The sequence below is a fragment of the Octopus bimaculoides genome, chromosome 13, assembly GCF_046866305.1.
Source record: "Octopus bimaculoides isolate indiv1 chromosome 13, ASM4686630v1, whole genome shotgun sequence".
Lineage (NCBI taxonomy): Eukaryota > Metazoa > Mollusca > Cephalopoda > Octopoda > Octopodidae > Octopus > Octopus bimaculoides.
In genome coordinates this window covers 458469-486309 of record NC_142940.1, presented here as the reverse complement: position 1 = coordinate 486309, position 27841 = coordinate 458469, and the positions used below count along the sequence as shown (strand labels likewise).

Below are 27841 nucleotides of genomic sequence, written 5' to 3'. Positions count from 1 at the left end.
AATTTGAAGAAATTGCAGAAACTGTTGAAAATTTTGGTTTGGTCAGTATGGCCAACTTGGCCGCAGTGAAATTGTATGAAACTTGCCAGTGGCACATGGTGTGCCATTAAACTGGAGATTCAACAGTTGTTCTTCTATTTAAACAGTGGAACATGCTGTTCCCCTTCTTTGCAGTTTCCTATTCTCTGCAGATAGTGCAACATGTTGACCAACAATTTAGTTTGTGGGTCATCTTGTCCTTACTTCAGAAATTGTGTAATGTTTGCATAGAATTAAGTGGAAGATAACAGAGAAATTCCTTTGATGGTCAGATGACATTTGAAAGAGAAATCACGGGTAGGTTGTTGTTGTTGTTGTTGCTGCTGCTCCTTTTCTTCTTCTTCTTATTATTATTATTGATAAAAACTGAGATATTTAATTTCCATTTACTGTAGATTGCTCAGTCCACTTGATAAAGTTGGAGATATAACTTACTTGTTTACAGCTGTGATGTCTTATCATTGCTTTGAGAAGTGTGACATCGGTTTTAAGCTGGGACGCGGTTTAATTCTGACATGTCTTAGTGTCTAAGACTGTCTTAACTCTGCTACATTAGAATTAAACTATTGCAGATTCTTTTCCATTTACTTGTTAACTGCTTCATAAATGCATTTCTCACTCACCACCTCCACCACCACCACCACCACAACTACCTGTCAACACCACCACTACTATCATCACTGCCACCATATATATATATATATATATATATATATATATATATATATATATATATGGTTGAGAATAAGCTTTCCACCTCTATTTAGCTTTGTGCTATCTCTTCAAACCATATATATATGTATTAGGGAGGAATTCTGCATGATGTACCCAGTGCAAGCTATGGACAAACAAGAGGTTCAACAGAATTACAGGAGGGCTAATGAAGAAAGCCATGTCTATATGTGGTAAATGCACAGGAGCAATGAACACTAATAACACATAGGAAATAGATTCTCTTGAATGTCTTGGAGGTGGGAGATCGATTCTATTATCTATGTGAGTTAATTTGTAGTGGAAGAGGTTGTTTCAAAAGTATAGTTGCCAAAATAAGAATAAGGTGGAGAAAATTCAGAGAGCTTTTATCTCTGATGATAACAAAATGCATCCATCTCAGGACGGAAAAGAAATTTTAGGCTGCATGTATATGAACAGTAGTTCCACAAATGCAGAAGACATGCAAAGACTAAGATGGTACGAAGTTAGTATGGTCCACTAGATCTGCAACAGCTGTGTGCATGTATGATGAAGTGCAAATGTATTGAGAGAAAGATTGGGCAGAAGGGGCATCAGGTGTAATCTGGAAGAAAGAAGACTGTGTTGGTTTGGTCATGTGATGCAGATGGATGAGGACAGATGCATAAAAGAACACATTTGCTTTTTTATTACCTTTTATCTTTGAATTGTTTCAGTCATTGAAATGTGGCCATGTGCAATTAGCAAACAAGGGATGAGGATACTTTGTAATAAGATACCCAAACATTGATTTAATGGTCATATTATACAAATAACAATAATAATTAGCTGGATCCGTGGAAACTTCACAAAGAATATAAAAATTGTCAGCATCTGTAAATTGTGTGCTGATGCCATGAGAAATGTTTCTATATTGTGCTGCTCTCCTACTCAATAATAATTTCCACTATGACCCCAAGGCCTATAACTTTGATAGAAGGGGCTAGGCAATTACATCAACCCCAGTACATAACTGGTACCTATTTCATTGACCCTGAAAGGATGAAAAGCAAAGTCAACCTCAGTAGAATTTGAACTCAGCACATAAAGACAAGCAAAATGTTGCTAAGCATTTGGCCAGCCTGCCACTTTGGAGGTGTAAAATATTAATGTTCCGTGTTGCCTTGTTTTGTCGTTTGATTGTTTAGTAGCAAATTAAAATGATATATTTCTATATATCTCTATTTTTGTTGTAGGAATTGACCTAGAGAAAAAAGATATGGGGGATTATGGTAAGGTATTTGCATACCTGAAAGTTAAAGAGATGTGCGTAACGCCATTCCTCCTTCGTTAGAAACATTTGTCACCTCTAAATGTCACGATTTTTCCACGTGACTTTAAAAACGTATGAGTGTTAAAGCTCCCCAATAAGAGTCACTATCAGAAGACTGTTAAAAGCATTGCCTGTCAGCTGGGTACAGAGAAAAAAAAAAGTGTCTATGAGTCTGGTGAAAAGGGGAACGTAAAAGATTCAGCTAACAGTAAAAGGAGGCAAAAGTTGTTCGGAGATAAAATGGGGCAAGGACAACACAAGCAGAAAAATCATTTGCCATGCTTTCAATTATAACACCAGACCTCCTCCCACACACACATACAACCTCGTCCTCCACTTTTAAAGAATAAGAATTTGTTTCGATATGACAATTATATAAAATTATTGAAGGTGTACAAGTACCTTATCTGTTGATATCTCGCACTTTCCTAATTTGGTCTAACCAATAAAAATAAGGGACATGTTTTTGATTATAAAGATAGAGTTATCAACTTAATAAACCCTGCTTCAGAAAGTGTCCGCACGTAAAAGCCATGCTACGCACTAGAATTCCTGCTAAAGTTTGGAATCGTAAAACCTCTCACATTAGAAACGGACTTTATATTTATAGCAAATATACCGGATTGGAGAGCAGAAGGTAAGTGAACGAAGGGTTTCGGGCTTTGAAAATTATTTACAATTTTATATTTTCGGTAATTTGGCCGATGCAAACCGGATTTCCGAGATTATTTTAGTCACACCTGCGACTTCAGTCCTTTTAGTAGTAAGGGCTTCAATTGTTTGCCCCCCCCCCCCCCAGAATGTATTCTGTCCCTGAAGTCCAGTGTCAAAGATGTTCCAGCCGACCCCCATCTCGTCTTTTGAATATATTTACGGCTACGTTTTCCAATATACCCTTCTTTTATTTTGTTTTTGTTTGTTGTTTTTTTTTTCCAGAAGAATAGGCTGTTATTTCGAGCAGGTCCAGCTGTCTATTGTAAATTGGGGCCGAGTACCGTCCCTCCACATTGATCTCTCTCTCTCTCTGACTATATATATATATATATATATATATATATATATATATATTCATATATAAACATTCATATATAAACTGTTGACATTACTTTTGAAAAATAACACGTTGTAATGAAAGCATAATAAACAAATATAATTTTAGTTAATTGGTTCCATTAATTCCATCCTCGCTTCATTAATTAATTAGAGTTTTCTCTTCGCATAAACTCCTTTCTATCAGTAAACGGGTGGTTTTCAGTGTTACATAACAAGTATTGAGACATTCTCTTATTATCATGTTGGCTGTTAAACCATATTGTAATCTTATTTGTGGACGGTGCTGTTAGATTTCTAAGGCATAATAATGTTGAGTGTTAATTATAATGAAATAATGTTAAACTTCGGGGAAGTACTTGCATTTCATCGTTCCGAAAACGTTTGCCAATGTTGACAACTTGTCTACATTTTGTTTTGTTGAAGTGAAAAACTCACACTTTATTTAAATAGCGTAAATAATAAGTTAAAGTAATTCGACGATACACAATTACAATAATAGGGGACAATATAACAGCATCATCGTACTTTGGGGGCAAACAATTTACTTCCAACATTATATCTTATTAAAGTATGTGACGAGGTGTGTATACTGCACGCATATCTACACAAATGTGTCCAACCCCTATCGACCTTGTTTCCTCATAACTTTCAGAAAAATGAATGTTTCTTTTAATGAAATTTTCTACAAGTAGGTGCAGGAGTGACTGTGTGCTAAAAGGATTGTTTCCCAACCGTATGATTCTGGGTTCAGTCCCACTAGATGCTCCCACCTCGAGCAAGTGTCTTCTACTACAATCCTGAGCCGACCAAAGCTTTATCAGTGAATTCGTAATCATAACCTACGGCCTCTGAAAAGTATTTATCCTTTCTTTATTTGTTTGAGGCATTAAACTGCGGTTATGCTGGAGCACCGCCTTGAAGAACTCATTGTGATATATGGTTTATACAATTATAACAATGTTTGTCCAACCCATGCTAGCATGGAAAGCTGACGTTAAACGATGATGATGATGATGATGTGCATATTTGAGGCATTATCTCACTGCCACCACCACCATACATCTCTCTCCCTCTCTCTCTCCCTCACCTACTCTCCTTCTTCTCCTCCCTACAATGAAATCCATGTGAACTCATTTGTTCTGTCCTACTTATCTCAGTAACATAATCGTTAGTGTCAGATTAAAACATTCTGTAGCATTGAGTTACCATTAACCTTCGGGTTGTGAGTTCAAGGCTGATCAAAGTCAGTTAAAATAAAATATCAGACAGATACTGGAGTTTGATAAAAAGATTCCTATAAATCAGGCATGTCAAACTCCCAGCCTGTGGGCCACTTCCAGCCTGGATATCGGTTGAATATCGCCTTTCTCCCATTAATTTCTTATTCTTCGTGTTCCTAAGGCTCCAGCAGTCCAGTAAAGAAGTATTAGGCAAAACACAGGTTCTCCATTAGTTTTTATTTATATTTTATATACAAAGGTGTGATATGTTGCCCTTTTACAGCCATCTCCTGTGGTATAAATTCATTGTTCTCCGTTGATATTCGATTTTCCTAATATCTTTCAGCCCACGTCTTCCTGCTGACATTGTATTCTACATCAATTTCAGGGGGTGTACGACAGACACAAAGCCACTCAGCAGTTCTGGAAAGAAAACCTTAACCTCCAGCTATGTCCATGGACCAGCAGATATACCTTTTCTTGGTTCCACCATTGGAGACATGTTCCAAGAACAGACAGAAAACAACCCAGATGATGAAGCTTGTGTATTTTACTCAAGTGGAATAAGAAAAACATTTGCTCAGTTCTTAAAAGAAGTAAGTCTTGAGAGACAAAATATTTATATTTCTCAATTTTCTACATTCTGTGCAGATAAATGATTGATTGTTTGATCTTGCATTGATCAGAAATATTTGCTAAAGGGTGATTCAGAATGATTGAGGAGAGACAGTTAATTATATTGATCCAAAAAAAGATGAAACAATAATTTTGACCTTAAATTTCATATAAAAATGATTAATTATTGCATACTGATATCTCCTCATATGGGATAAGGAATATAAGTGTAGTTGCTTAGTTAGTGGGTATGAGTTCAATTCTGAGTCTATCAAAATAGACACACACACATACACATCAATCAGTCATCCAAGTGGAACAAATTTATGGCATCACATCTAGACTAATTAATGAGAAACTGTCTCTGGTAAGGACAATGAGTGAAAACAATCTATTCCTGTGGACTTAGTGAAGAGTTTGGGGCCTGTGAAACTTATAGGAGAAATGGATGAACTTATCCTTAGAACATCTTTGCAATAGAGTGGACTTAATTAAAGGTGCCAGGAATCAGGTGATGATGCTTTTAAACTGGGTGACAGAAAAACTCCGAATCCATTTGCAACAAAATTCTAAACTGTTTCTTTCAACCAAATTTCTTAAAATATAAAATTAATTACTTATCATTTCTTTAGAAAATTACTATTTATAAGTCTCACAAGGAGAGATATTCAGCAACAGTACTTTGGAGTAAAGATTGTTTGCCAACATAACATGGCAGTCTTGGTTTAGGAGGAATGTTGCTGTAATTTAGCCCCAGGAGACATTGTCTCCAGCTGGCTATAAGGACACACATCGTGTCGTGCAGCCAGCTGGAAGTGATGCATGCTGGGGCTAAATTACAGCAACATTCGTCCTAAACCAGGACTGCCATGTTATGTTGGCAAATAATCTTTACTCTTATCATTTCTTGTTTGTTTTGTTCCTGGAGTTGTTTTTCATGTAAAAAAAAAATCCTGTATTTATATAAATATTGCGTAGAAATTTTAATTATTCTTGTCCATTTTTTTTTTCTTTTTCCATGCCATATTTCTTATAATTCCATCAATTTCTTCATCTTTTGATAGTGTGATCAACTAGCTGCTAGTTTCCTGGATCTTGGAATAAACAAAGGAGACAGAATTGGTATTTGGGGACCAAATTCTTATGAATGGTTACTAGCCCAGTATGCAGGTTTCAGAGCTGGAATCATTTCAGTAAATATTGCTATTTTCTAAATTATTTTATTTATCATGACTTCTGTCAATAATAGCGTTGTTGATTACAGGTTCCCTAGGGGTCAATAACTGATTCATTGAATTTCTGATGGTGGTAATGTCAAGTAATGTCAAGATATTTCTGTTCAACACATCAATTGGTTTCCTTGTCACTTTGTAAAACGCCAACATACACACAAGTTGCTAAATACACCAGATTTTTTTCCCTTTTTGATGGTGTGTAGCAATAAAAATTATTATACACTCCATATCAGTTTCTTCAGAAATATATGTAAGAAGAACATGGTGCCTTTTCAAAAGATATTTGGTTATTAATGGTCCATCACCAGGCTTACTGAAAACCACAATGAAGGCACCAACATATGTAAACTTTGCTTGGCAGAAAAATACATTTTGATGTAAATAAAAATTTATAAAAAAAACAATAGAATGAAATATATTTCCATTGGATCTGAATCAATATATGGAAATTGGAATTTAGTAGACAAAAACCAACATAAGTGTGTGTGTGTGTGTGTGTGTGTCACTAATTTAAAATAATTGTTGTGTCTGTGGATGTATATTGATGCCCCATATATATATACACTGTTAAAAAAGTGTATATATATAATTTCTGTTTTGTTTGTCATTCTCATCTAACTAATGAATATCCATTTATTTAAATTCTGTGTTCAGTCTTAAATCATGATAATTAAATAATCAATTAATTAATTATTTTACATATGTGTTTTACCATTGTTACTTCTTATCTTTTTAAATGAACCTTTTCTGCTGGTCCCTAACCCTTCCAAAATCTATCCTGGAGATCCCTACATCTTCTATAGAGTTTTACCTCCTTTTTATCGTTTACAGTTTACTTATAACTTTATTATAACTGAAGATTAAAAAGAATTAAATATCTTAATTATTTCCTTTGTTCATATCTTTTGTTCCAGAGCTGTGTTGCCTCTTTTTCCTGTTTTTTTTCTCTTTCTTACAGGTAAACGTCAACCCAGCTTTTAGAATGGCAGAATTGGAGCACGTTGTAAATACTGTAAGATCCAGATTCTTTTCTTTTATTCTTTCACTGGTTTCAGTATATTCTGAATAGCAGTCCATGCTGGAGCACCACCTTCAAAAGTGCTTTGCCTGCTGGTCTCTATTTCTCAAATGATAACTTGTAGTTCCAAGGGTTTTGAGGAGTGTGGCCACTATTGTTCTCAGATCTACTCTGATCTGGAATAGTAGCAATTGTCAGGGTCCCAGCTTAGAGTTGATCAGCATATTATGGCTTGTCTACCAATGCATGCGAAAACAGGATCCAGCAGACTTTGTGGTTCAATGAAGGGAAAGGTGGCCAGGGCAATGCATTGTGGAGTGCAAAGAGCAAGATGAGGCAAGTAGGGCCTCTTGGTCGTCCACAGCATCCACTTCCATCCCCCAGTTATCTTGACCTGGTCTTGCTACTGGAATGAAAATGATCTCAGACAAGAGAATGATGTTGATGGTGTGCAATTCTACACTTTAAACAAAGTCACCACACGCATCATCAGTCATTCTGAAGGATGACTAAATGGCCCTTGTCACTCTGACAAATGAACATCTTCTGTGTTTGTGTGTGATTAATATGTCATGAGTCATCTAAATTCTATTTTAGTTTTTTTCAACAGATTTCTATCAAATATTTTGTTTCTAATATTTAAGGTCGGTATGAAAGCTTTAGTGATAGCTGGTCCATTCCGTGACACAAACTATTACAACATTTTGCACCATTTAATACCAGACCTACCTACATCAACTCCGGGAGATATCAAATCTAAAAGGTAAGGCAGTCTTTTACCTTTTTCCGTTAGTTTCACTCACTGAGTTGTGGCCATGCTGGGGCATCAGCCTCTAAGGTTTAGTCTATCCTATCGACATCAGTACTTATTTCAGTCTGAGAATGAATTGGTGTGGTATATTATTGGTGTATTATGTTTTTTCTGACAGCATTTGCCTTTCATGAGAAAGTTTTTGTTGCAACAGTTGCATGTCTGTTCTTCTCGTTGCTAAATCTCGGAGATAAATTAGAGTCAACCACACTAGAGCAAAACAGTCTGTGTAGGCTTCCATACAATTTTTCTCCTCCAGATTTCGTTGACAAGGCTTTTGTTGAAGACACTTAGACAAGGACACACAAAATCGACTTTGTCTTTCATTCTTTCTTGGTTGATAAATACCAGTTATATCCTGAAGTCAGTCAGATATACTTGTTTCCTAAATTTTAGACCATGTGACAATGTAAAAATTAAATTAATATTTTCAGTTTAAAATTGTTTTAACTCACTAAAACTGATTCTATTTTTAATTTAACATTTTGTTTATAGGTTACCATCTTTGAAAATGATAATTTCAATGGAAACCAAGAAAATAGCGTGAGTATTTGTTAAGAAATTCTGATAATTGCAAAACAATCCAACAGATGAGATGATATTGCGCTTGTTGAATATAAGTGTGACATGGTAACACCTGAAACCGAATATAATACCTGAGACAATGTGACATTGTGACTGATGAGGGCATGAGACAGGTGTTGTCACTGGAAGAAATAATGCCACATTAAAAGAGATTTGGCATAATTGTAGATTTGGGTAACTTTGACACTTGTAACAATCCACAGACTCTCTATCCATGTCAGATGAGTCAAATACTATTTCACTATAACATGTGTGAGTGTGAGTGTATGGAACCACTCTTGTCTACCTCTGCTCCATTGATGCAGGCTGGCATTTCCGATTTCAGTGGCACATTTTCATTTCAAGAAGTTCTGCAGGCAGGCACCACTAAAGGAGTCCAATACATAGGGAATCTACAAAAGGAACTTCAGTTTGATGATCCGGTTAACATTCAGTTCACTTCAGTAAGTTCTGCTCATTATATTTTACTGTATTTGGTAATAATGTAACAAATATGTACTCCATAGGGTTTCAACATAATTAGTCTTAATGAAGTCCTTGTATAAAATCGTTTTAATGTCCACTTTTCCATGCCTTTAAAAACTGGAGTTTATTGAGGCACATTTTCTATGGCTGGATGTCCCTCCTGTCACCAACCCTTATCTGTTTCCAAGCAAGGTGATATTTCCTCATGGCCAGACATGTTTCCAGGGAAAACGGGAAATGAATGACACCACTTATATGACCGTGGAACTCGTTTACAACTATTATGTGATGTTAAGACAAGGAGACACAAACATACACACATAGACATACGCGCGCGCACACACACACACACACATACACACAATGGGCTTCTTTCAGTTTCTGTTTATCAAATCTACTAAGGTTTTGGTCAGGCTGTGACTGTAGAAGACACTTGGCTGAGTGCCTCACAGTGGGACTGAACCTGAAATGTTTGGAAGCATACTCCTCATCTCCACAGCCATATCCACACCTCATTCGAGAATAGAGATTGTTTCTGTTTTTAGGCTGCTACAGAGCATTATTATTATTATTATTATTATTATTTATTTATTATTATTATTACTCACATCTCATTACACAAATCTATTCTTTATGTATATCTTGTAGGGAACAACTGGTAAACCTAAAGGGGCCACTCTGTCACACTTCAGTATTCTCAACAATAGTTACTATGTAGGTTTTCGTTTAAGATACAATGAAGTGGTAAGTACATGTTTCACTATAACGTCCTCAAGTACTTTATTGTCAATTTAGGTTTACATTGAGAAAGAATTATTTTATTGCTTTTTTTCTTTGTTAAAAGAGTTTATTTATACACTGTAAGACTAAAGTGCTGAATAAAACGTCCAGATTGTGAAAATACTGGATCCAAGATGTTGATGTTATGAATATTATTGTTATTATTATTGTCACCAAGGTGGACTTTGCCTTTCATCCTTTCAGGGTTGATAAATAATATGGAACTGTTGAACACTGGGGTCAATGTAATAGACTTATTCCTTAACTCTGAAATTGCTGGCCTTGTGTCAAAATTTGAAATCATTATTATTATTATTATTATTATTACAAAATACCTTATGGCATTTAATTAGGACTGTCAATGATATAAGTACCAGTCGAGAGCACTGAGTGGGGTGGTGGGGGGGGACAAACCTCCTCCCAGAAAATTTCAGGCCCGGATTATTTACTTATTTCTTCATTTTTTAGAAACACCGTGTGTGTGTGCCAGTTCCATTGTACCATTGTTTTGGTTCTGTTGTTGGTGCATTAACAATGATTACTCACCGAACTTGCTGCATCTTCCCATCTCCTGGATTTGAAGCAAAGACCGTTCTAACAGCTATTGAAAACGAAAGGTAGACTTGGCCAATATTTATTCAACATTTTAAAATCACACACACACTTCATCAAGAATTATTCTACCATATTGATCACATCCCATGCGAGAATCTTTCAATAATTTATTAACCAAAATGTAACTGCAACACTACATCACTTATCTTCAATGATGGATGTGTGTGTGTGTGTGTGTGTGTGTGTGTGTGTGTGTGTGTGCTATCAAAGCCACTGTGCACCTGATGACGTGAAGGTGCACAATGGCTTCCAGATCATGTTTATTTATATGATGTTTAAGTAAGAGCATAAATATGGAAAACTCAGCAACTGACAGTCGTTACCAATGCACAGAAATAATTGTTGCAATTAGTGATTAGAACTTAGTCATTCCATCTTTTATTTATATGTTTCTACCTTCTGTGGTATCATCAGCCAAATCGTCAAATCTTAAAAAAGGACACATTAATTGATATAGTCCTAGATACACTGTATCTGAATAAAAGATGTGATGGTCATAGTTGGAACGTCTTTGATTGTAGATTTACTGGATTGGGACTGACCTCCTGTCTTAATAAGATGAGATGATCGCGGCTGGCTTTGATTTGCATGTTATTCACATCCTTAACCTTTTTCTGTTTCGTCCATTAGGTGCAATTCCATGTATGGTGTTCCAACCATGTTTATAGACATTTTGAATCATCCAGACTTTCCAAAATATGATCTGACATCATTAAGGACCGGAGTCATGGCTGGCTCTGTCTGTCCCATATCCCTTATGGAAAGAGTCATGAGAGACATGCATATGCCTCACATTACAGTAAGTATCTGTATGAAAGATGATGATGATGATTAGGACAGCTCTGATAGAAAAGATCCATGTTTAACCCTTCAGCATTCAAATTATTCTGTCAAATGTTCTGCTTATTTATTCCCATTGTTTTGAATTAATCTTACAATATTTCATGGCTTTGAGATTTTGATGATGTGATTGTATATTTTCAGAATGACATTGTAGGATAGGTATGAAAGACTGGATCTGGCTGGTTTGAACATAAAATAGACAGAATATTTGGGCCAGAAATGGCCTGTTTCAATGCTGAAAGGTGAAAGGTATCCCAGCCAATTACAGTCACATTTCTTGTGTTTTCAGATATGTTATGGAAGTACCGAAACGAGTCCAGTGACATTTCAGAGTGATTTTAATGACACTGCAGAAAGGAAATGTTCAACCGTGGGTCAGGTTTCATCCCATACAGAGGTAGGTTTATGCTCCATGGTGGGAGATGCTGAGATACCGTAGTGGCGGGAGTCTTTATAACAGAGTGTATCGGATGCTTTTTCATGTTACTCTAGTGAGGCCACCATGTAGCTCAGAAAAGAAGACCCCTTCATTGAAGGGGGCAGCTTATACTAAGTGTTGAGGTGTCTTGCTGTAGAAGAGGTGCATAACCACAGAAAGGAGAGAAACTGATGGGAAGAGATAAGAGGGGGGATGGAGACGAGCAGGTATGTTTGCTGGAATGGGAGATGGTTAGAAGTAAGGAATACAGAAGTAAAAGGAATGCAGTGAACAACAAAGGGGACAAAGTCAGTGGTGAATATGAGTTTTTGAGTGGTGGGAGGTGAAAAAAAAAGGAGTGGATTGAGGAGGAGGAGAAGGTTGATAAGTGGCAGTACGAGGGGGTGAGGTGGGCACAAGAGCAGTGGGAAGAGTGAAGGTGGATGTGAGTACACATTTATGTAAGAAATAACGAGAGAGAATGACGAGCAGTGGTGGGGACGATTGCCGGCCGATATGAGATGGTGTTCAAAAGTGGTCTGGGATGATATTAAAAGTGCAAGGTGGGTAACATGTGGAATTGACTCCAGGGAGCTGGGAAATTGGTAGCACAAAGGTATGGGGAAGGGAATATGTGCACTTCTACTGTCATATAATTATTTAATTACAGCAACTGAGGAAGTACTGTACTTAGAAGAGTAATGGAGGGCTGGATGTTGAGAAATGACTTGAATATGGGGGTCAGTACATAGGACCTCCTTTTTGCTGGGGTGGGCATGTCTTCTCAAGCACAACAAATAGCCAATCGTCTCAATCCTTTGTCACTTCTTTTGTGAGGCTCAACATCCTGAGGTCAGACTTCACTGCTTAAAGGTGTCTCCCTCTTCCACAGGCCCCATCCACATGCAGCTATCCTCCTTCCTATGCATCACTTGACCAGACCAACACAGTTTTCATTCTTACACATCTGATGTCTCTTAGGCTGTTTTGCTCTCAATACATTTGCACTTTGTTGCATATGCACACTGACATATCCCAGCAGAATGCACTCGCTTCTTTTTAGTTTTTGCATTCACAGCCTACATTTCGCATTACATCATACAATTTGCCTTTTACTCTGAAACGGAAGTCTTTCATTAGCATCAGAGGTAAAAACTCTCTCCATCCTATTCTTATTCAAGCATTTACACTTTTGGAATGTCACTCTACTACTAATTAGGACACCTGGATAACAGAAGCTATCTCTAACTTCTGGCAAACCTTTTGGGTGTTTCAGAGAATTTGTTTCCAGTCCTCGGTTGTTTTTGTGAATCTACCATAGACAAAGTCTGCTTTCTCTGAAAACCTTTTTGTGATTTCACCTTTTATGTATCCATAATTTACACTGGGTACATTATATGGAAGTTCTACCTTTGCTTTCTTACATATCAGGGGTCATTTATTTGGTGGGTGTAGTGTCCTGTCTGTTTTCTTGGTCTTTATGAAGTTAGCTTTAAGGTCTTTTGATTTCAGGTTTTGCTTGCACACCTGAAATTTCTTTTCCAATCCTGCTACAGATTCAGCAACAAAATTAGGTCATCAGCATAGAAGAGTTCCCATGGGATTCAGTCTTGTTATGAATAGGAGGGGACTGGGATCTGAGCCCTGGGAAACTCCTATTTGTACCATAAATTCATTGCCAACAGTCACCTTAATGACAACACCTTTGTACATGGCTTGAACAGTTCTCAGCACTCATTAGTTTTAAAATGGAGATTCCTAATTGAGGTGAGTCTCAGATCAATACATAATAAAAGAGGGAAATAATGTTTAAAATTTCCAAAGATGAGGTTAATTCTTTCATCAACACAATAAATGTTACTGAATATTCAATGATAGAAATATTTCGTATTATTTTAAACGAGTTATTAATTTGTTGTTAAATCAACATAAAAAGCTGAATTATACACCAAATACCTGTTTCTTTGGACAGGCAAAAATCGTAAATCTTGATGGCAAATTACTTCCTGTAAATGAACCAGGTGAACTTTATACTCGAGGTTACACAACAATGTTAGGATACTGGAATGAATCCCAGAAGACATCAGAAGTCATCAAAAGTGGGGGATGGTATGCAACAGGGTAAGACTTTATATTATTTTCTTTTATTGATAATAAAATTGATTTTTGGAAGCATTTTAATCCTTTTAATATCATCTCTGGTCTTTTAAGAAACCAAGAACTTCCTTTAAAATATTGAAATTTGTGACCATAATTTTAACTAAGAAACATGTTAAACACCAATTAAATAATGTCTTTTTTTTTTTGTTTCTTTTATATTTATTCAAAGCCACACATTTTGAAGGAATTTAGGATCGATTCCATCACTAAAGGGCCGAGTTCTGAGAAGATGAAAGGTCAAGTTGACATTGATAGGATTTGATCTCGGAATATAAACATTTAAAATAGCAGAGGATAACATAACCAAGATATTGCATAACACTACCTAAATAATGAAGAAGTTATTTGATTAAATCTCTCTTTAAATTGTTAATTACTGACAAAATTAATTAAATCCCATGTACTGAGTCTGTCATAAGAAATATGGTCACAGAAGCTTGTGTCCATATAAGGAATTCCAACCTTGATTAAAACATCCATGTTTCAAAAAGGAATTATAATTTCATGAAAATGTATCTTCATTGCAGTGATATTGCCATTTTGGATGAGAATGGCTACTGCAAAATAACTGGCCGAATCAAAGACATGATTATTCGAGGAGGTGAAAATATTTATCCCAGTGAAATCGAAACCTTGCTCTACAAACATCCTAAAGTGAAGGAAGTTCAGGTATGCAACATTTATCCTTATACAATTTCCACTGTTTATCTTCTAATTAGCATCAATCTATTGTTGCTTTAAAATTACAGTAATTATTCACATCAATCCTCATTCTTCTATGCAGGCACGTGTTGGACACAAACCCTCCTGCACAGCCTCACCTCTCATTGTGGTCCCTTATCAGATCCAGCATCTCATACCATTGTTTAATATCCACTTTCAAGCAAGGACCAGACAGAATTTCTTGAGGCAGATTTTCTATGGCTGGATGCCCAAGCTGTCACCAACCCTCAACTGTATCCAAGCGAAATAGTATTTCCCCAGAAGAATGATAACAACCAACCTCACTTGTATGAGGGTGATGCTCATTTACAACCATTATGTGATATTTAGACAAGGGTAAACATGCATATATATATGTACACATACAGGACAGGCTTCTTTCAGTTTCCGGCCACCCAATTTACTTAAGAGGTTTTGGTTGGTCTGAGCTGTAGCAAAAAGACACCCAAAGTACTGCACAAGTGAGACTGAATCCAAGAGCACAGATGCAAACTTCTTTAACTACCCAGCCTGATATTTATATTAGTTCAATAAATTTATGTCTAATCATTCCAATACTGATACAGTGATTGCTACCATAACATTTATTTTCTTGATGAAGAGATGGGTCAGGTATGTCTGCTACACAGCGACATCCAGTATCCTGTCATCTGACAACACCACATTGTCACCCTGTCATCAGTTACCCTCCACTGAGGATCGGTGGCTCAGTCAGTTGATCATTCACAGAGTTGTTTAGTATGAAATTAGCCATGATTGAGAAGACTCATCATCAAAGACGTTCCAGAAATGACCATCTCTTTTATTCAGAGTATACATAGTGCAATGTTTGACATTATCTATTGTGTCCTTCCTTCGTTAAGACAACAGGAGGTATTGAGGAAAACTTCTAGTGGGGGGTAACATCACCAATTTGAGGATTGACCATTAAATCAGACTTCAAACAAGCTTTCAGTAGAATTTCCAGTCCTATATTATGAGCAACACTAAAGGAGTCTGCAGAAAATACTTGTAGAAGAACTCAGAGGAAGTGGTACAGTTTATTAAGCATTCTCTCTTTTTAAATCTCATATTTTATAGGTTGTTGGGATACCAGATCAACGAATGGGAGAAGACGTGTGTGCAAGCATTCAACTGAAGGAAGGCGTGGAATGCAGTGAAGATGAGATTAAAGATTATTGTGTTGAACATGTAAGTAAATAGGATTGATAGAACAAAGTTACTGAACAGTATTCATATTGTAGTGTTGCAAACTTGGCATATTTGCTGCTGTCCTGTGGTTCAACCTGGTGGTCATTTAATCCATGTGATTTTAATGGGATTAGGTGTTCAATGTGCAGACTTGATTAAGCAGTTGAATAAATCTTTCAGAGGAAAAAAGACTTCTTGTGACATGGATGAAAACTTTTTGATAGAACTGGACGTTTTAATTTTGATTGATTTATTTAATAGCTTTGGCACAGAAAGAAAAGTAGAACTCCTTTTTCCAGATCTCCAATATTGATGGAATGACAGGAGGATCTCACAAATGGCTCGAATACTTTCAGCAGAATACTCTGCTAATGAAACATGTCTCTTAGCAGCAGAACCCTGTAACGGAACAATTGCTCCCAAGTGCTAAAGCACTTGGGAGCAATTATCTTCTTCCACCTTGAATACATTAATGTCTATCAAGTGAAAATTCTTCATAGGTGCAGGAGTGGCTGTGTGGTAAGTAGCTTCTTACCAACCACATAGTCCTGGGTTCAGTCCCACTGCATGGCACTTTAGGCAAGTGTCGTCTACTACAGCCTCAGGCTGACCAAAGGCTTGTGAGTGGATTTGGTAGACGGAAACTGAAAAAAGCCTGTCGTATATATATATATATATATATATATATATATATATATATATATATATATATATATATTGTGTATTTACATGTTTGTGTGTTTGTCCCCCCCCCCCCCCAGCATCGCTTGACAACTGATGCTAGTGTGTTTATGTCCCCGTAACTTTGTGGTTCGTCAAAAAGGCCAATAGAATAAGTACTCGGCTTCCAAAGATTAATTCCTGGGTTTGATTTGTTTGACGAAAGCCGGTGCTCCAGCATGACTGAAACAAGTAAAAGAATAAAAGAAAAGAATAGGTATAAACTGTAAACTCCTATTTGTTTATGAATGTTTGACTTGACTTTGTCCCTTTCAATGCTCCTGCCTGGCTCCCATCAGTGGAGTTCGTGCTGTTACAGTCAAAGGCTGATCAATGTTACTGAAGTGGAAAAAAAAAAACCACTGCAGGTTTACTTATAGCAAACGTTGACCAATTGAATATACAGAGCAAACAGTTTAATGCTAAGTGAGATGGTCGTGTTCCCTAATGTCTTTCTCAGAAATTCAACCTGAATGATGGCTGTTAATTTTATGAAGTGACTCAAGATAACTAATACCTAACCAATCTAATCTTTCACTTCATTAATATCTTCTCTTTTTCAGTTGGCTAAATTCAAGAGACCTCGATATGTTGACTTTGTTGATAGTCACCCAATGACTGTAACTGGAAAAATACAAAAATTCAAAATAAAAGAAAATCTTATAGCAAAGCTTAATCTGAAATAAGCGGTTGAGCAACGATGAATACTAAATCAGTGTCTGGACTCTGAATGCATTTTACAATTTACCAATTTTAGGATGTTGTCATTTTTTTCATCTCTTTGTCCAGACGTGGTGTAAATAGTCTCTTATTAATAATTTGCTCATCATTTTTCAACGACATCTTGCTTGAGATTGTTCCCAATCAAACAACTCGACAGTGACTAATAAATTACCTTCATTTTGCAACACATTCAAATAATGACTTTGGACATCTCAGAACTTTAGCTTGCTCGCTTTTTTGTGTTTTTTAACCATTACAGCAGATCATCGCTTGTTTAAATTCATTGAGATTTGAAAATAAGTATTTTGAAGTAGAATGGTAAGAAACATAACAGACAAATGTGATATGAAGAAAATGATTTATGAAATGGTTCGATGAAACTGTTTAACCAATGTTTAATACAGTCTTTTTTTTAAAAAAGATCCATGAAAAAATGTACATTCTAAAAATAAATTCAGGGAATTAGTTTAAAAACAATTGAAATGCAAAGAAATAATTCAATTAGATTTTGTAAGTCATAATTTTATAAAATTCTAACATTCAAATGTTTTTTGTCTTTTTTTTTTTTTAAGAAAATATTTTCAGATAAAACGGGAAATTATGAAAAACTCTTCAGTTTTCAATTATTAAAACTTATCTTATCCAAAGTCAGTAAATTTTACTGAAATGTTTTCTGTAATGTTTCGCTTTATTTTCCATAAAGCTTCAGAAATTTGCCCGTTTGTGCAGACAAAGGGAGATAATTAGGTCAACACAGAAACCGTTCATTGAACGAAAAAGATTTAGCAGCTCCAGATTAAATCACCATTATATGCAGCAAACACACACACGTGTGTGTGTGTGCATATATACATGTGTGTACATACACATATATACGCACACACACACACGCTAATGACTATTTACCATTGCAGTTCAGTTGTGTGCTCAAAACGATGAGAATATATTAATTTACACTCTATATTGCTTATTGCCAGAAAAGAAACATTTTTGAAGAGCAGTGAGTATTAATGGCAGTGTGTATAATGAACGGTCATATCTGAGAATTTGTTAAAACAGCAGTAACAAATACAAGAACATAAAGTCGAGGCTGGGAACGGGGTCACTCAACCCCCTAAGCGGTTGGCCACCAGTTCCCTGTAAGCAATTGTAATATAAACAACCATCAAAGAAAGAACAAAGACATCATCTAAGAGTCCAAACAAACCGAAAGCAGCTTCAGGAATTATATCTAATGGTGAAATAAGATAACATATCCCAAATACGGCACAGATCGTAATTCGCATACGAAATATTATCATAAGTCCATTCCATGAGAAAAGTTCTTGTAGACAGTGTCGTAGAAGAGTTGGGATATCATTGAGATAGTCCATTATCTGTAACAGAAAATAAGCATTAAGTGTTGAAGAATTAAAAGCTGGAAGGGAATCGAATACATCAATAAATATATACATGTAGTGATACACTCACACACAATCTTACATGTGTGTCTGTGAAGACAATGTTTAGAACCAAGTTGTCTCACCCCTTAAGACAGATGAATTTGTTTGTATAGCAGAATTAGAAAAGAAATTCTAGGAGTGGAAGCAACATCCAAATTCAAAAGTTAACTTTGCAAAGACCATAGTCCGTATAAGAAGAAATACAAACATGAACAAACCCGAGACTAAAACAACGCACGACGTTTTGAAAGTGTAAATGTTTGAAAATTACTTACAGATCGAGGTTCTCCTGAGAATCTTCGATTATAATCATGAATTTGATTAAGTATATCAGCTCGTTCTTGTGTCGTAGAACGAGTTTCTGCATCGGTGAAACAAAGTAATAAAAGAGTAACCTAAAAAGAAATTAAATTCAGAGTCCGTCAGGAATGAGTCATAGCAAAGCATCATTAAAGAATGTGACAAATACAAAAAAATCTAAGCATCTTACATTCGATTCAAACATATTTGGAGTTGCCTCCCCTGCCTTTATAGGCCAAGAGTTCATTATTCAACATTTAAGAATTACAACACTGAGCTTAATGTATACAATGCACAACAGGTTTATAATTCAATAGAAAAATATTAGCGGCAGGTAACATTATATTTGAGTATTTAAGCAAAAGAGACAAAATGATAAAATATATATTATTGGAGCGGGGAGGTCATTATATTTTCTGTGAAGGTGTGCAGCCTAAAGATAAGGTTATAGGTTCAATTCCTGAATTCAACAGCATGCTGTATCCTGGAACAAAGCACTTTATTTCATGTTGCTGCAGTCTACTCAGCTGTAAATGAGTAACAGTCATACACTGAGGCAGCTTTCTCACTCTCTCCTTCATGCTCAGCAAAGTCAAGTGAAGGAGGGACAACAAGGTATCTATGTTGACCCACAACTACATAAAACACCCAAAACAAATGGCCAAAGTCTGGTCCAAGCTATCACGTCATACTCGTCTGTGACTGATGGCTAAACTTTTTTAAGCTTTTAGCATTTTAAGTCACATTGTACTGGGCAAAAAAAAAATAAACTTACTATAATTAACAATTACTATAATTAACAATCTAATTATATAAAACCTTCTTGATTCACTAAATCAAGCTACGTTAACACCAACTTAATGATTTGTTTTTAGAAAATATTGTTTTGCATAAAAAAATAAATTTAAAATATAACTGATACAAGAGAAGTTGATGACTTCAACGTTTACGAATATCTTTAAATTCAGCTTTTTTTCAACAATTTTCAACACAATAAATCAATTGTTTTATGTCAAAAATGGAATCCGTTCTGTAGTCAAACTTACCTTTTGCCTACAAACCGGACACTTAATTCCACCTAGCCATGATCCATAATGCCAGTAAGCAATGATGCAGCTAGCTAAAAGTAAACAATGGGTATATATGTGTATATATATGTGTATATATGTATGTATATATGGATGTGTATGTATGTATGTAGACATAGTTTTATATATATATATATGTGTGTGTGTGTGTGTAGAAATGATGACATAAGTAATTAGTGCAATAAATATGTTGTATCTTAATGAATAAATTGGTTTGATTCTAAGACAAGAGTAAGCAGTTGAAGTGTTTGTAAAGTGACAATAACTTGCCCAGCTACAGCAATACATCAGCTGACAAATACTTAAGAAAACGTTTCATATCTCCGTGTCCTTGTAACAACAACACTCCTGGTGATTGAACCTCTACCTGGCTCACTGGAAATGTTAAAAACAACAGCTTTGTCCCCTTTAAATTATTTCCCTTCTGTCTTAAAAGGAAAATAGATATTGAATGATATAGTCCTGAATAAAAGACAGGATGGTCATCACTGGAATGCCTTTGGTTATAGGTTTGTCTCTATTACAGAGCAGACCTGGGGTTACCCCATCCCCCACCCACTTCTCTATAAAAGTGTCTAAAAACAATAACAACCACCATAAACAGCTGAACTATTAGGACAAAATGTTGTAAGGGTAGATACAATAAATAAGGGTGTACTCTCTAAAGAAAGATACATACTATAAATTATAAGGGTAGATGTTATAAATGATAAAGGTACAACTGTAAATAAGGGTAGCTGCTACAAAAAGATATGGGTATACACTATAAATGAGAATATAAAATACTTGATAATTACAAGTGGATTTCATGAACTATACTTCCAGCCTACCTCACAAAATACCAAAATGTGAATGGAATGAGAATAGAAATGCCTACTCCCCACCATTGTACCCCACCTCCTCAATATGTAGCCTAGGGTTAAAGTTAGAAATCAATGCAGTATTGATTATCAAAATTTAATAAATATATCTAATCAATAGTGTTGTTTATTAAAATCTAACCTAACTGATCAATATTATATTGACTAACGAAAATCTTCTTAATCCAGTTAATAAGCTAAGCTGTAAACATTAATCCTGCCCTTAATTACATAAACACTTAACCCTTCTCCATTTATAAACACAAACAACAAATCATTTATTTTTATCTAATTGCATTTACTTTAATTGGCTGTCACATCACCTGCAAAACATGCAAGATGAGGTAGACCACCCGAGAGAAACTTCAAGGCGAGTGGGCTTGAGGGTCAGCCAGGAAAAGACAAAAATATACATTATCTTCATCAGTTGTCTGTGAGTTTGGATTATATCATTAAAAGCAGACTGTAAAATGTGATCTGGAATTTGACTTACCACAAAATACATGACCGCAATTTGTTTCAACTCCAAAAGAAAGATCATCAAGACAAACAGGACAATTCGATTCATTTTGTCTTCGATTAGGATTGCTTATAGGGACACGGTTCAAGTGTTCTCGGGCAGTTTGAACATTTTCTAGACTATCAGGATGGATTATTTGATGGTTATAACTAAAATATAAATGAAACAGACAAGACATTAACATATTTATTTTTGGTTTTAATCAAGACATCATCGAAAAGATACTTCAGTCATTTTGAATCCCAAATTATTAATAGCATTCAGAACAACAAATACCAAAATATTCAAACACCTGCAAAACGAGGTTAAAGCATAAAAAATAAAAGAGTCTCAAAGTTTTTTTTTTTTTTTTCTCACAATTATGACAATATACTTGAAATGGTTAAAATGTTTGTGACTGATTTTGGTAATATTTGTAATTAGTAGAAGGTAATGAGCTGGCAGAATCATTACTGCTTTGGACAAAATGCTAAGCAGCATTTCTTCTGACTTTACATTCTGAGTTCAGTGCTGCCAGGTCAACTTTGCCCTTCATCCTTTCAGGGTCAATTCCATCATCCCCCATCCCCAAAATTGCTGGCCTTGAGCCAAAATTGGAAACCAATATTTGTAATTTGTAACATTAAAATGAAATGATTAAAACCAACATCTAATAGCAATATTTGGCTGTGGTTTTTGTGTTCTTTCTCAAAGAAGTGATCTGGGGTTAAAAATGTGCACCAAATCAGTTGTGGCAAAAGAGAAAACTGTACAGGTAAGGAAATGTTGATGTGCATGAAGAGGGGCCAAATTATCCAAAGAGAAAGAACCTGTAAAAAAGGAAGAGGTGGGAGGAAATGACTGAACTCAGAAGGCAGACAAGGCACCACAATAAATGGTAAACACTGTTCTGGGTAAGACTCGTCGAACCGCTGCCATCAATCATATATATATATGATTTAAAATGTTCTTGTTGTTGTTCCAGTTCCAACCCAGATCAAGCAGGTCCAGGATCAAAGCTATTACAGCCTTGATCCACCTTGTCTCAGACGATGCTGTCTAAAAACGTTCTTTTGACAACCCTTTATAGTATAGAACAATTTCTGACACTCCTTTCCAGTATAAAATACATTTCGATAACCCTTTATTGTCATAATACTAATCAAGACATAAAACTAAAGAATGTGCGTGTGTTATATAAAATGGTTTTCCTGATTCTTCTGCCAGTTATTTAATACATGAAATCAAATCAAATCACTTGTCAAAGAAATACATCACCGAAATGCATACATACATATGAAAACACACACATAGATATATGTATGTGTATATATACACACACACACACACACACGCACATACATTCATGGAAGTGGCAGGTTCAAGGGAACAGTGTCAGGCCACTCAAAACAAGGAATCTGAGAATCAAGATTCTTCATGCAGAACCGTCAGTCCGGCAGAATATATTTTTGTCAAACTGAGAATAAGTGTGTGAGGTAATCAAGACATTTTTGTTAAGGAAGAAGTTGAGATATCTATCGGTTTCAAAATGATGAGAGGATCATCCACGTAGACACGTTTTACACTAGTATGATGCTGAACCGAATAATTATTACTCAAAAAATAGATGCAGAAACTTTCTGGTCGTTTCTGTTGATCACATATCTAGGTTGATGACCAGAATATATCATGGAAGTGCAAGAGCAGGAAGTATTATCCGGAAAATTACCCTCTTTGGCAGATGTGTAGTACTCCCCTAGCAGGCCGAAAATAGATACCTACCGATGCATAATTATATTAAAGTAAAATGTGGGCAGATGTGTTATAAAAGTTGAGGGCGAGGCAAGGAGTGCACGATGAAATATTAATAGATGTTTATTTATGAAATGAACTAACAACAGAAATGAATCAGTTATTTTTACTATCAACTTATATAAAGTGACAATAGCTCACCGTTTTTTCATGGTCGCAAAAATTGTAATTAGAATGAATGGCAATATAGTGAGGAGACATGCATAGATGACTTCATCGCCAACGCCTTCAAGGAAAGTTGATGACATTTCTAATCCAAGAGAGAAGAAACAGTAGAAAGAACTTCAGAACTGTGTTGCTTTACAGGTTTAGAAGAAATAGGTTTCTAATTTTACAGTAATTATAAACCAACTGTAGATTAAATTTATAGCTTCAATTTATTTTACAAACTGGTCCAGAAAACGGCAAGGAGAATGACATTAAAAGGCTTTGTAAAATGTAAAGAAAGAAAGTTGTCAAGTTTTGTCTTTAATTAAACGCTGTGAATGACAAGAGAACATCGTTTGTGACACGTTTAATTAGAAAGACTTGTCAGAAATAGAAAAACTTTCTCCTCACTATTTAAACTTGCAACTTTCTTTGAGCAAACACCTTGTTGACATTTAGTATTAAAAAATATAAAATATTTTAAACTCCTTAATAAACAACATCTCTGTAAGAGAAATATATGAAATAAGTTAAATATTTATAACATTGTGACAAAATAAGTTTGTAATTTACACAAAGTCTTGTTTACTACAAAACATAAGTTGCTCAAACAACAAACTACTAACATTTTCAGTTTCTGTTGCCAAGTTTACAACTGATTATAAGCTCTATAAACTAATAAAGTAGTTCAATAGCCATTTATATATATATATAGAGAGAGAGAGAGATATTCAATGAATTAAGACGATGATTAATAAATAATTCTACCCCAAAACTTGAAAGTCTTCGGTTTTTGGTCAGAACGGAACTCGCTACAGTTATCTCCCTTGAAAAAACAACCTTTTTATTTTCTTTTATATTTGCTTCATTTCAGGCTGACGAAAAAATACGGAAAGCTTCTCGTGCAATATATTCTGTCAGCTTTCATACAAGTATTGAAAAATGTTTAAATACAATACAAAAGCATAAATCTATGTGCTATTATTTTTTACATCATTTTGATATTTATATCTATTTACTGGTAACATGAAGTCAGTATTGATGTTGTATCTTGTTGTGTGAAGTAATGTTTATGACAAAGTTAATACTCCATACATTTAACAGGTCGTTGTCATCAGCCAAATCGTCGACTTCCACAAAACGTCTTGAAATCATAAAAACCTCCAGGGATGCTCGCTAATAACTCTATACTTTAATATATATTAGTCTACAAAAGAATTAAACTGACTACATTGTCAATAAACTGACAGAATGGACCGAACCTACTCTTATTCAATGTTAATTAAATGGGTAAGTTGCTTAATTATTATTAATTACACAATCTCTCTTCTCTCTTTTATAGACTTTGGACATTTGCTTACTCAACTTTTTGGCCGTTTTCTTTCTTGATCTATTCATCTAGAATTAAATTAGATTGACATTCTTTTAAAATACTCAAATTCAGAATCTGTCATTTCATAGAAACTAAATTTAAAGCAATGTTATTCTCTTAATTACTGTCTTTTTGATAAATCTTGTCCATAGATCGTCAAATCTTGTCTCTAGAAACATCAAAGTACCACCCATTATTAGTCTTCCTAGCAACTGTGTACATAGTTTTAAGGCACACAAACGTTAGATTTACTTTATAAACACTCAATCATATTAGTGTCTTACCATTGATCCAAATTACCATTTTTGGAACTATTTTCTCTTTGAATATTTCACTGTTCTACGAATTAGCTGTTAATTATGACCTACCCTAATAAATGGTAATTCTCGTAATCGTATATAAAGATAGATAGGTTGATAGATAAATAGATAGACGGATAGATGGATAGACAGATAGATAGATAGATAGATTAGATATAATTTTGCCATTTCATAGAATCTGCTGTTATTGGGTTTGATTTTCGCATATCTTGACAGATCTTTCACCAAGTCCAATATTTCTCGTGGGTTGTCATCAATACAACTCCAAGAACGTGGCATTTCAACAGACGATTCTCTCATAGACAAATATTTACTGAATCTTCGTTTTGTTTTCGATAAAATTCCATATTTATTTAATTGTGGCAGCTATAAATAGAATTTCTGTGTTGTTTGTATGATGACATTTCTCTTTGGTGGTGCTGGCGCTTTTTTGATGGTTTGAGGAAATAACTTGCTCTTATATAATGTTTTATTAAAACACTTCTCGTATTAAATCCCTTCTGTTAACTAAAATATTTTGAAGTGCCTCTTCATGTCATCAATCAGTGATTAATACGCTTTTTGTTTCAAATAACGGTAATTTTAAGGAATATCATCAAGTCGTTTACTGTTTCATTTTCTTAATCATTTCCTTGTGATGCTAATCGCCCTCACATCACACTCGACTACATGATGTGATCCAAGAGAGGATGGTCATGGCTGGAATGTTTTGATCATGCCTCTACTGAGGGTTGACCAGCAGCTAATCAACGTCCCTTCGTCCACTTATATAAAGCGTCGACTTCGTTTACCTCTCTAAAATTGTACATCTGTCAAAAATACTTTTCAGTCGACTTTCCACTTGCTTAGTTTTCTTCTACATTCGTATACTTTTCTCAGAATCAAGACTAATCAAAACTCTGTGTGTGTGTGTGTGCGTCAGTCAGTCACCTAAATTCTTCGTCAAACATTTAAAGTTTGTAGAGAGAGGAATGGAGAGAGTCGATTTGCCATAATATGTAGAAGAGAGAGAGAAAGACTATAGAAGTGACATACCATGGCAACACAAGGTTCTCTGTTCTTAAGACTCATCAATAAGTTATTATATTTATGGGACATGGTTGGAGAAAAAGATTTACACATGAATTATTTCAGCAAAAACAAAAATTATCCAATTTATTATTAACAGACTTTTATTGAAATATGTCAATATATATTTCTTGCTTTATAAGAAATATTTTAGTCTCGTTCATATATACAGGGATGTTTATTAGAACCTCCCCCCTCTCTCTCTCTCTCCTAGAAAATCATCTGATGCTGTAGACTGACCCTTTCACTGCACCCTAGTTACATTTTCTTGAGGTAACAGAGGAGCCAATGGACCTATTAAAAATACCAGCCAAAATCCCTTACATGATGCTTTACTATCTTAAAAATACGAAGGACATGAGACAGTCGTTGCTGAAATATATGTAACCATAGGTCTGCTTGATCAGGATTGATCTAGGGCTAAACAACCATTAGATTTGGTTTGCTTTGTTTTTGTTAATTGAAGACCAGAAACCTTCAAGTCAATGCTAGGGGGTGCCCTGCTAGAAATAGCAGGGTATCTCCCCCCCACCCAAATCACACACCCTATGGCTTTTCTGCACAATCAGAGCTCAACTGGAGCTCCAACGGTTCCTCCACATTTTCCTCTTTCATTCTTTAATCTGAATCAATGACTCATCATGTGTTTCTGTTTGCACTCCACCTTAAAACCTTGGGATCTCTAATGAACCAGTGACGGAACCTCTACAGCTGGGGTCCCCAAACTTTTTAGACCATCGACTCCCTTGAATAGTCCCATCGACCACTTTGGAGACCCCTGCTCTGCAGGGTCGTTTGATTTTTTCAAAAGTAGCAGCTAAACTCTCTCAAACCATTCCCTACTACATCAGAAAGCAACCTGTTACAACCATCCATGTCTCTGCTTATCATTGCAGAACCAAAATTCAAGAACCAGGGACTTTTGTTTAGATTTTAGATTTTGAAGTAAAATTATTATTTCTTGCTCCCTAAAATCACTCTTACATTCCCCATAGGTTAAGCAACTCCACCACCACCACCATCCCCAGCATCACAATTAGCATGTTGGGAGGTCCTACCTACAGTGTTTAGTTGTATATATATATAATATATATATATATATATACGTAAAAGCACCCACTACACTCTCTGAGTGGTTGGCGTTAGGAAGGGCATCCAGCTGTAGAAACTCTGCCAAATCAGACTGGAGCCTGGTGTTGCCATCCGGTTTCACCAGTCCTCAGTCAAATCGTCCAACCCATGCTAGCATGGAAAGCGGACGTTAAACGATGATGATGATGATGATGATGATGATGATGATGATATATATATATATATATATATATATATATATATATATTCTTATATAACTATAATTACTTTCGCACACACAGCCATGCCCCAATGTGGAGGAGACACAGTTTGGTGCTGGACTGAGATCTCAAATCTCTCTTTCTGTAGCAACATTGTTGAAAACAAGGGAGGATGGGGGTGGGGTATGTAGAAACCTTGTGAAATAGATTTAATACTCTGATCGTAGCCTTACCATGTGTGTGTGGTTAAGAGGCTTGCTTCCCAAACATATGGTCTTGCATTTGGTTTCATTGTGTAGCATTTTGCATAACGGGTCTTCTACTATAGCCCTTGAATATAGAGCCCCCCCTTTTACCACTTCCTATTCACATAAGAAGCTCCCAGATCTTGCATTTCTTATAGTTGCAGCCATTCTTTTTTG

At 35.5% G+C, this 27841-nt stretch overlaps 3 protein-coding genes across 11 annotated transcripts in view; 2 read left to right on the top strand and 1 right to left on the bottom strand.

Moving 5' to 3' along the window:
* Window positions 1–1977: 1977 nt before the first annotated feature.
* Window positions 1978–17764, top strand: LOC106871436 (medium-chain acyl-CoA ligase ACSF2, mitochondrial). Of its 6 annotated transcripts, none has more exons than XM_089361339.1 (15): window positions 1978–2681; window positions 4706–4913; window positions 5997–6125; window positions 7126–7179; window positions 7830–7948; window positions 8492–8539; window positions 8907–9024; window positions 9695–9790; window positions 10295–10443; window positions 11072–11240; window positions 11574–11681; window positions 13675–13823; window positions 14390–14531; window positions 15666–15776; window positions 17060–17764. In XM_089361339.1, exons 1-15 carry the CDS (start codon window positions 2578–2580, stop codon window positions 17180–17182), a joined length of 1827 nt encoding a protein of 608 aa, XP_089217465.1. In that variant the 5' UTR covers window positions 1978–2577; the 3' UTR covers window positions 17183–17764. The 6 variants fall into 6 exon arrangements, with proteins under 6 accessions (XP_089217465.1, XP_089217464.1, XP_089217468.1 ...); XM_089361338.1 differs by having other exon boundaries at window positions 2085–2681; window positions 4664–4913; XM_089361341.1 differs by lacking the exon at window positions 1978–2681 and adding an exon at window positions 4197–4576.
* On the bottom strand, window positions 17564–26072 carry LOC106871437 (E3 ubiquitin-protein ligase RNF170). Of its 3 annotated transcripts, none has more exons than XM_089361343.1 (6): window positions 25024–26072; window positions 23362–23470; window positions 21403–21578; window positions 20008–20081; window positions 18937–19056; window positions 17564–18595 (listed from the first exon to the last, which is right to left on the bottom strand). In XM_089361343.1, the coding sequence occupies exons 1-6, from the start codon at window positions 25040–25042 to the stop codon at window positions 18326–18328; spliced, it is 768 nt and encodes a 255-aa protein (XP_089217469.1). In that variant the 5' UTR covers window positions 25043–26072; the 3' UTR covers window positions 17564–18325. The 3 variants fall into 3 exon arrangements, with proteins under 3 accessions (XP_089217469.1, XP_014773379.1, XP_014773380.1); XM_014917893.3 differs by lacking the exon at window positions 25024–26072 and adding an exon at window positions 24136–24482; XM_014917894.3 differs by lacking the exon at window positions 25024–26072 and adding an exon at window positions 23994–24162.
* LOC106871435 (protein Hook homolog 3) overlaps window positions 24515–27841 on the top strand; it is a 36598-nt gene continuing 33271 nt past the window's right edge. For both annotated transcript variants that reach the window (XM_014917888.3, XM_014917887.3), the window contains exon 1: window positions 24515–24657. In XM_014917888.3, coding sequence (XP_014773374.2) covers window positions 24619–24657 — 39 coding nt within the window. In that variant the 5' untranslated portion in view covers window positions 24515–24618. The remainder of the gene's footprint in view (window positions 24658–27841) is intronic.

Coding starts and splice junctions, on each gene's coding strand:
- LOC106871436 (XM_089361338.1), top strand. CDS start 2,578: ATGCTACGCACTAGAATTCCTGCTAAAGTTTGGAATCGTAAAACCTCT. Junction 7,949..8,491: donor GGAGATATCAAATCTAAAAG/GTAAGGCAGTCT, acceptor TTTTGTTTATAG/GTTACCATCTTTGAAAATGA. Junction 11,241..11,573: donor TGCATATGCCTCACATTACA/GTAAGTATCTGT, acceptor TTGTGTTTTCAG/ATATGTTATGGAAGTACCGA.
- LOC106871437 (XM_089361343.1), bottom strand. Junction 20,082..21,402: donor TTGCGGTCATGTATTTTGTG/GTAAGTCAAATT, acceptor GTTTACTTTTAG/CTAGCTGCATCATTGCTTAC. Junction 18,596..18,936: donor TCTCAGGAGAACCTCGATCT/GTAAGTAATTTT, acceptor TTTCTGTTACAG/ATAATGGACTATCTCAATGA.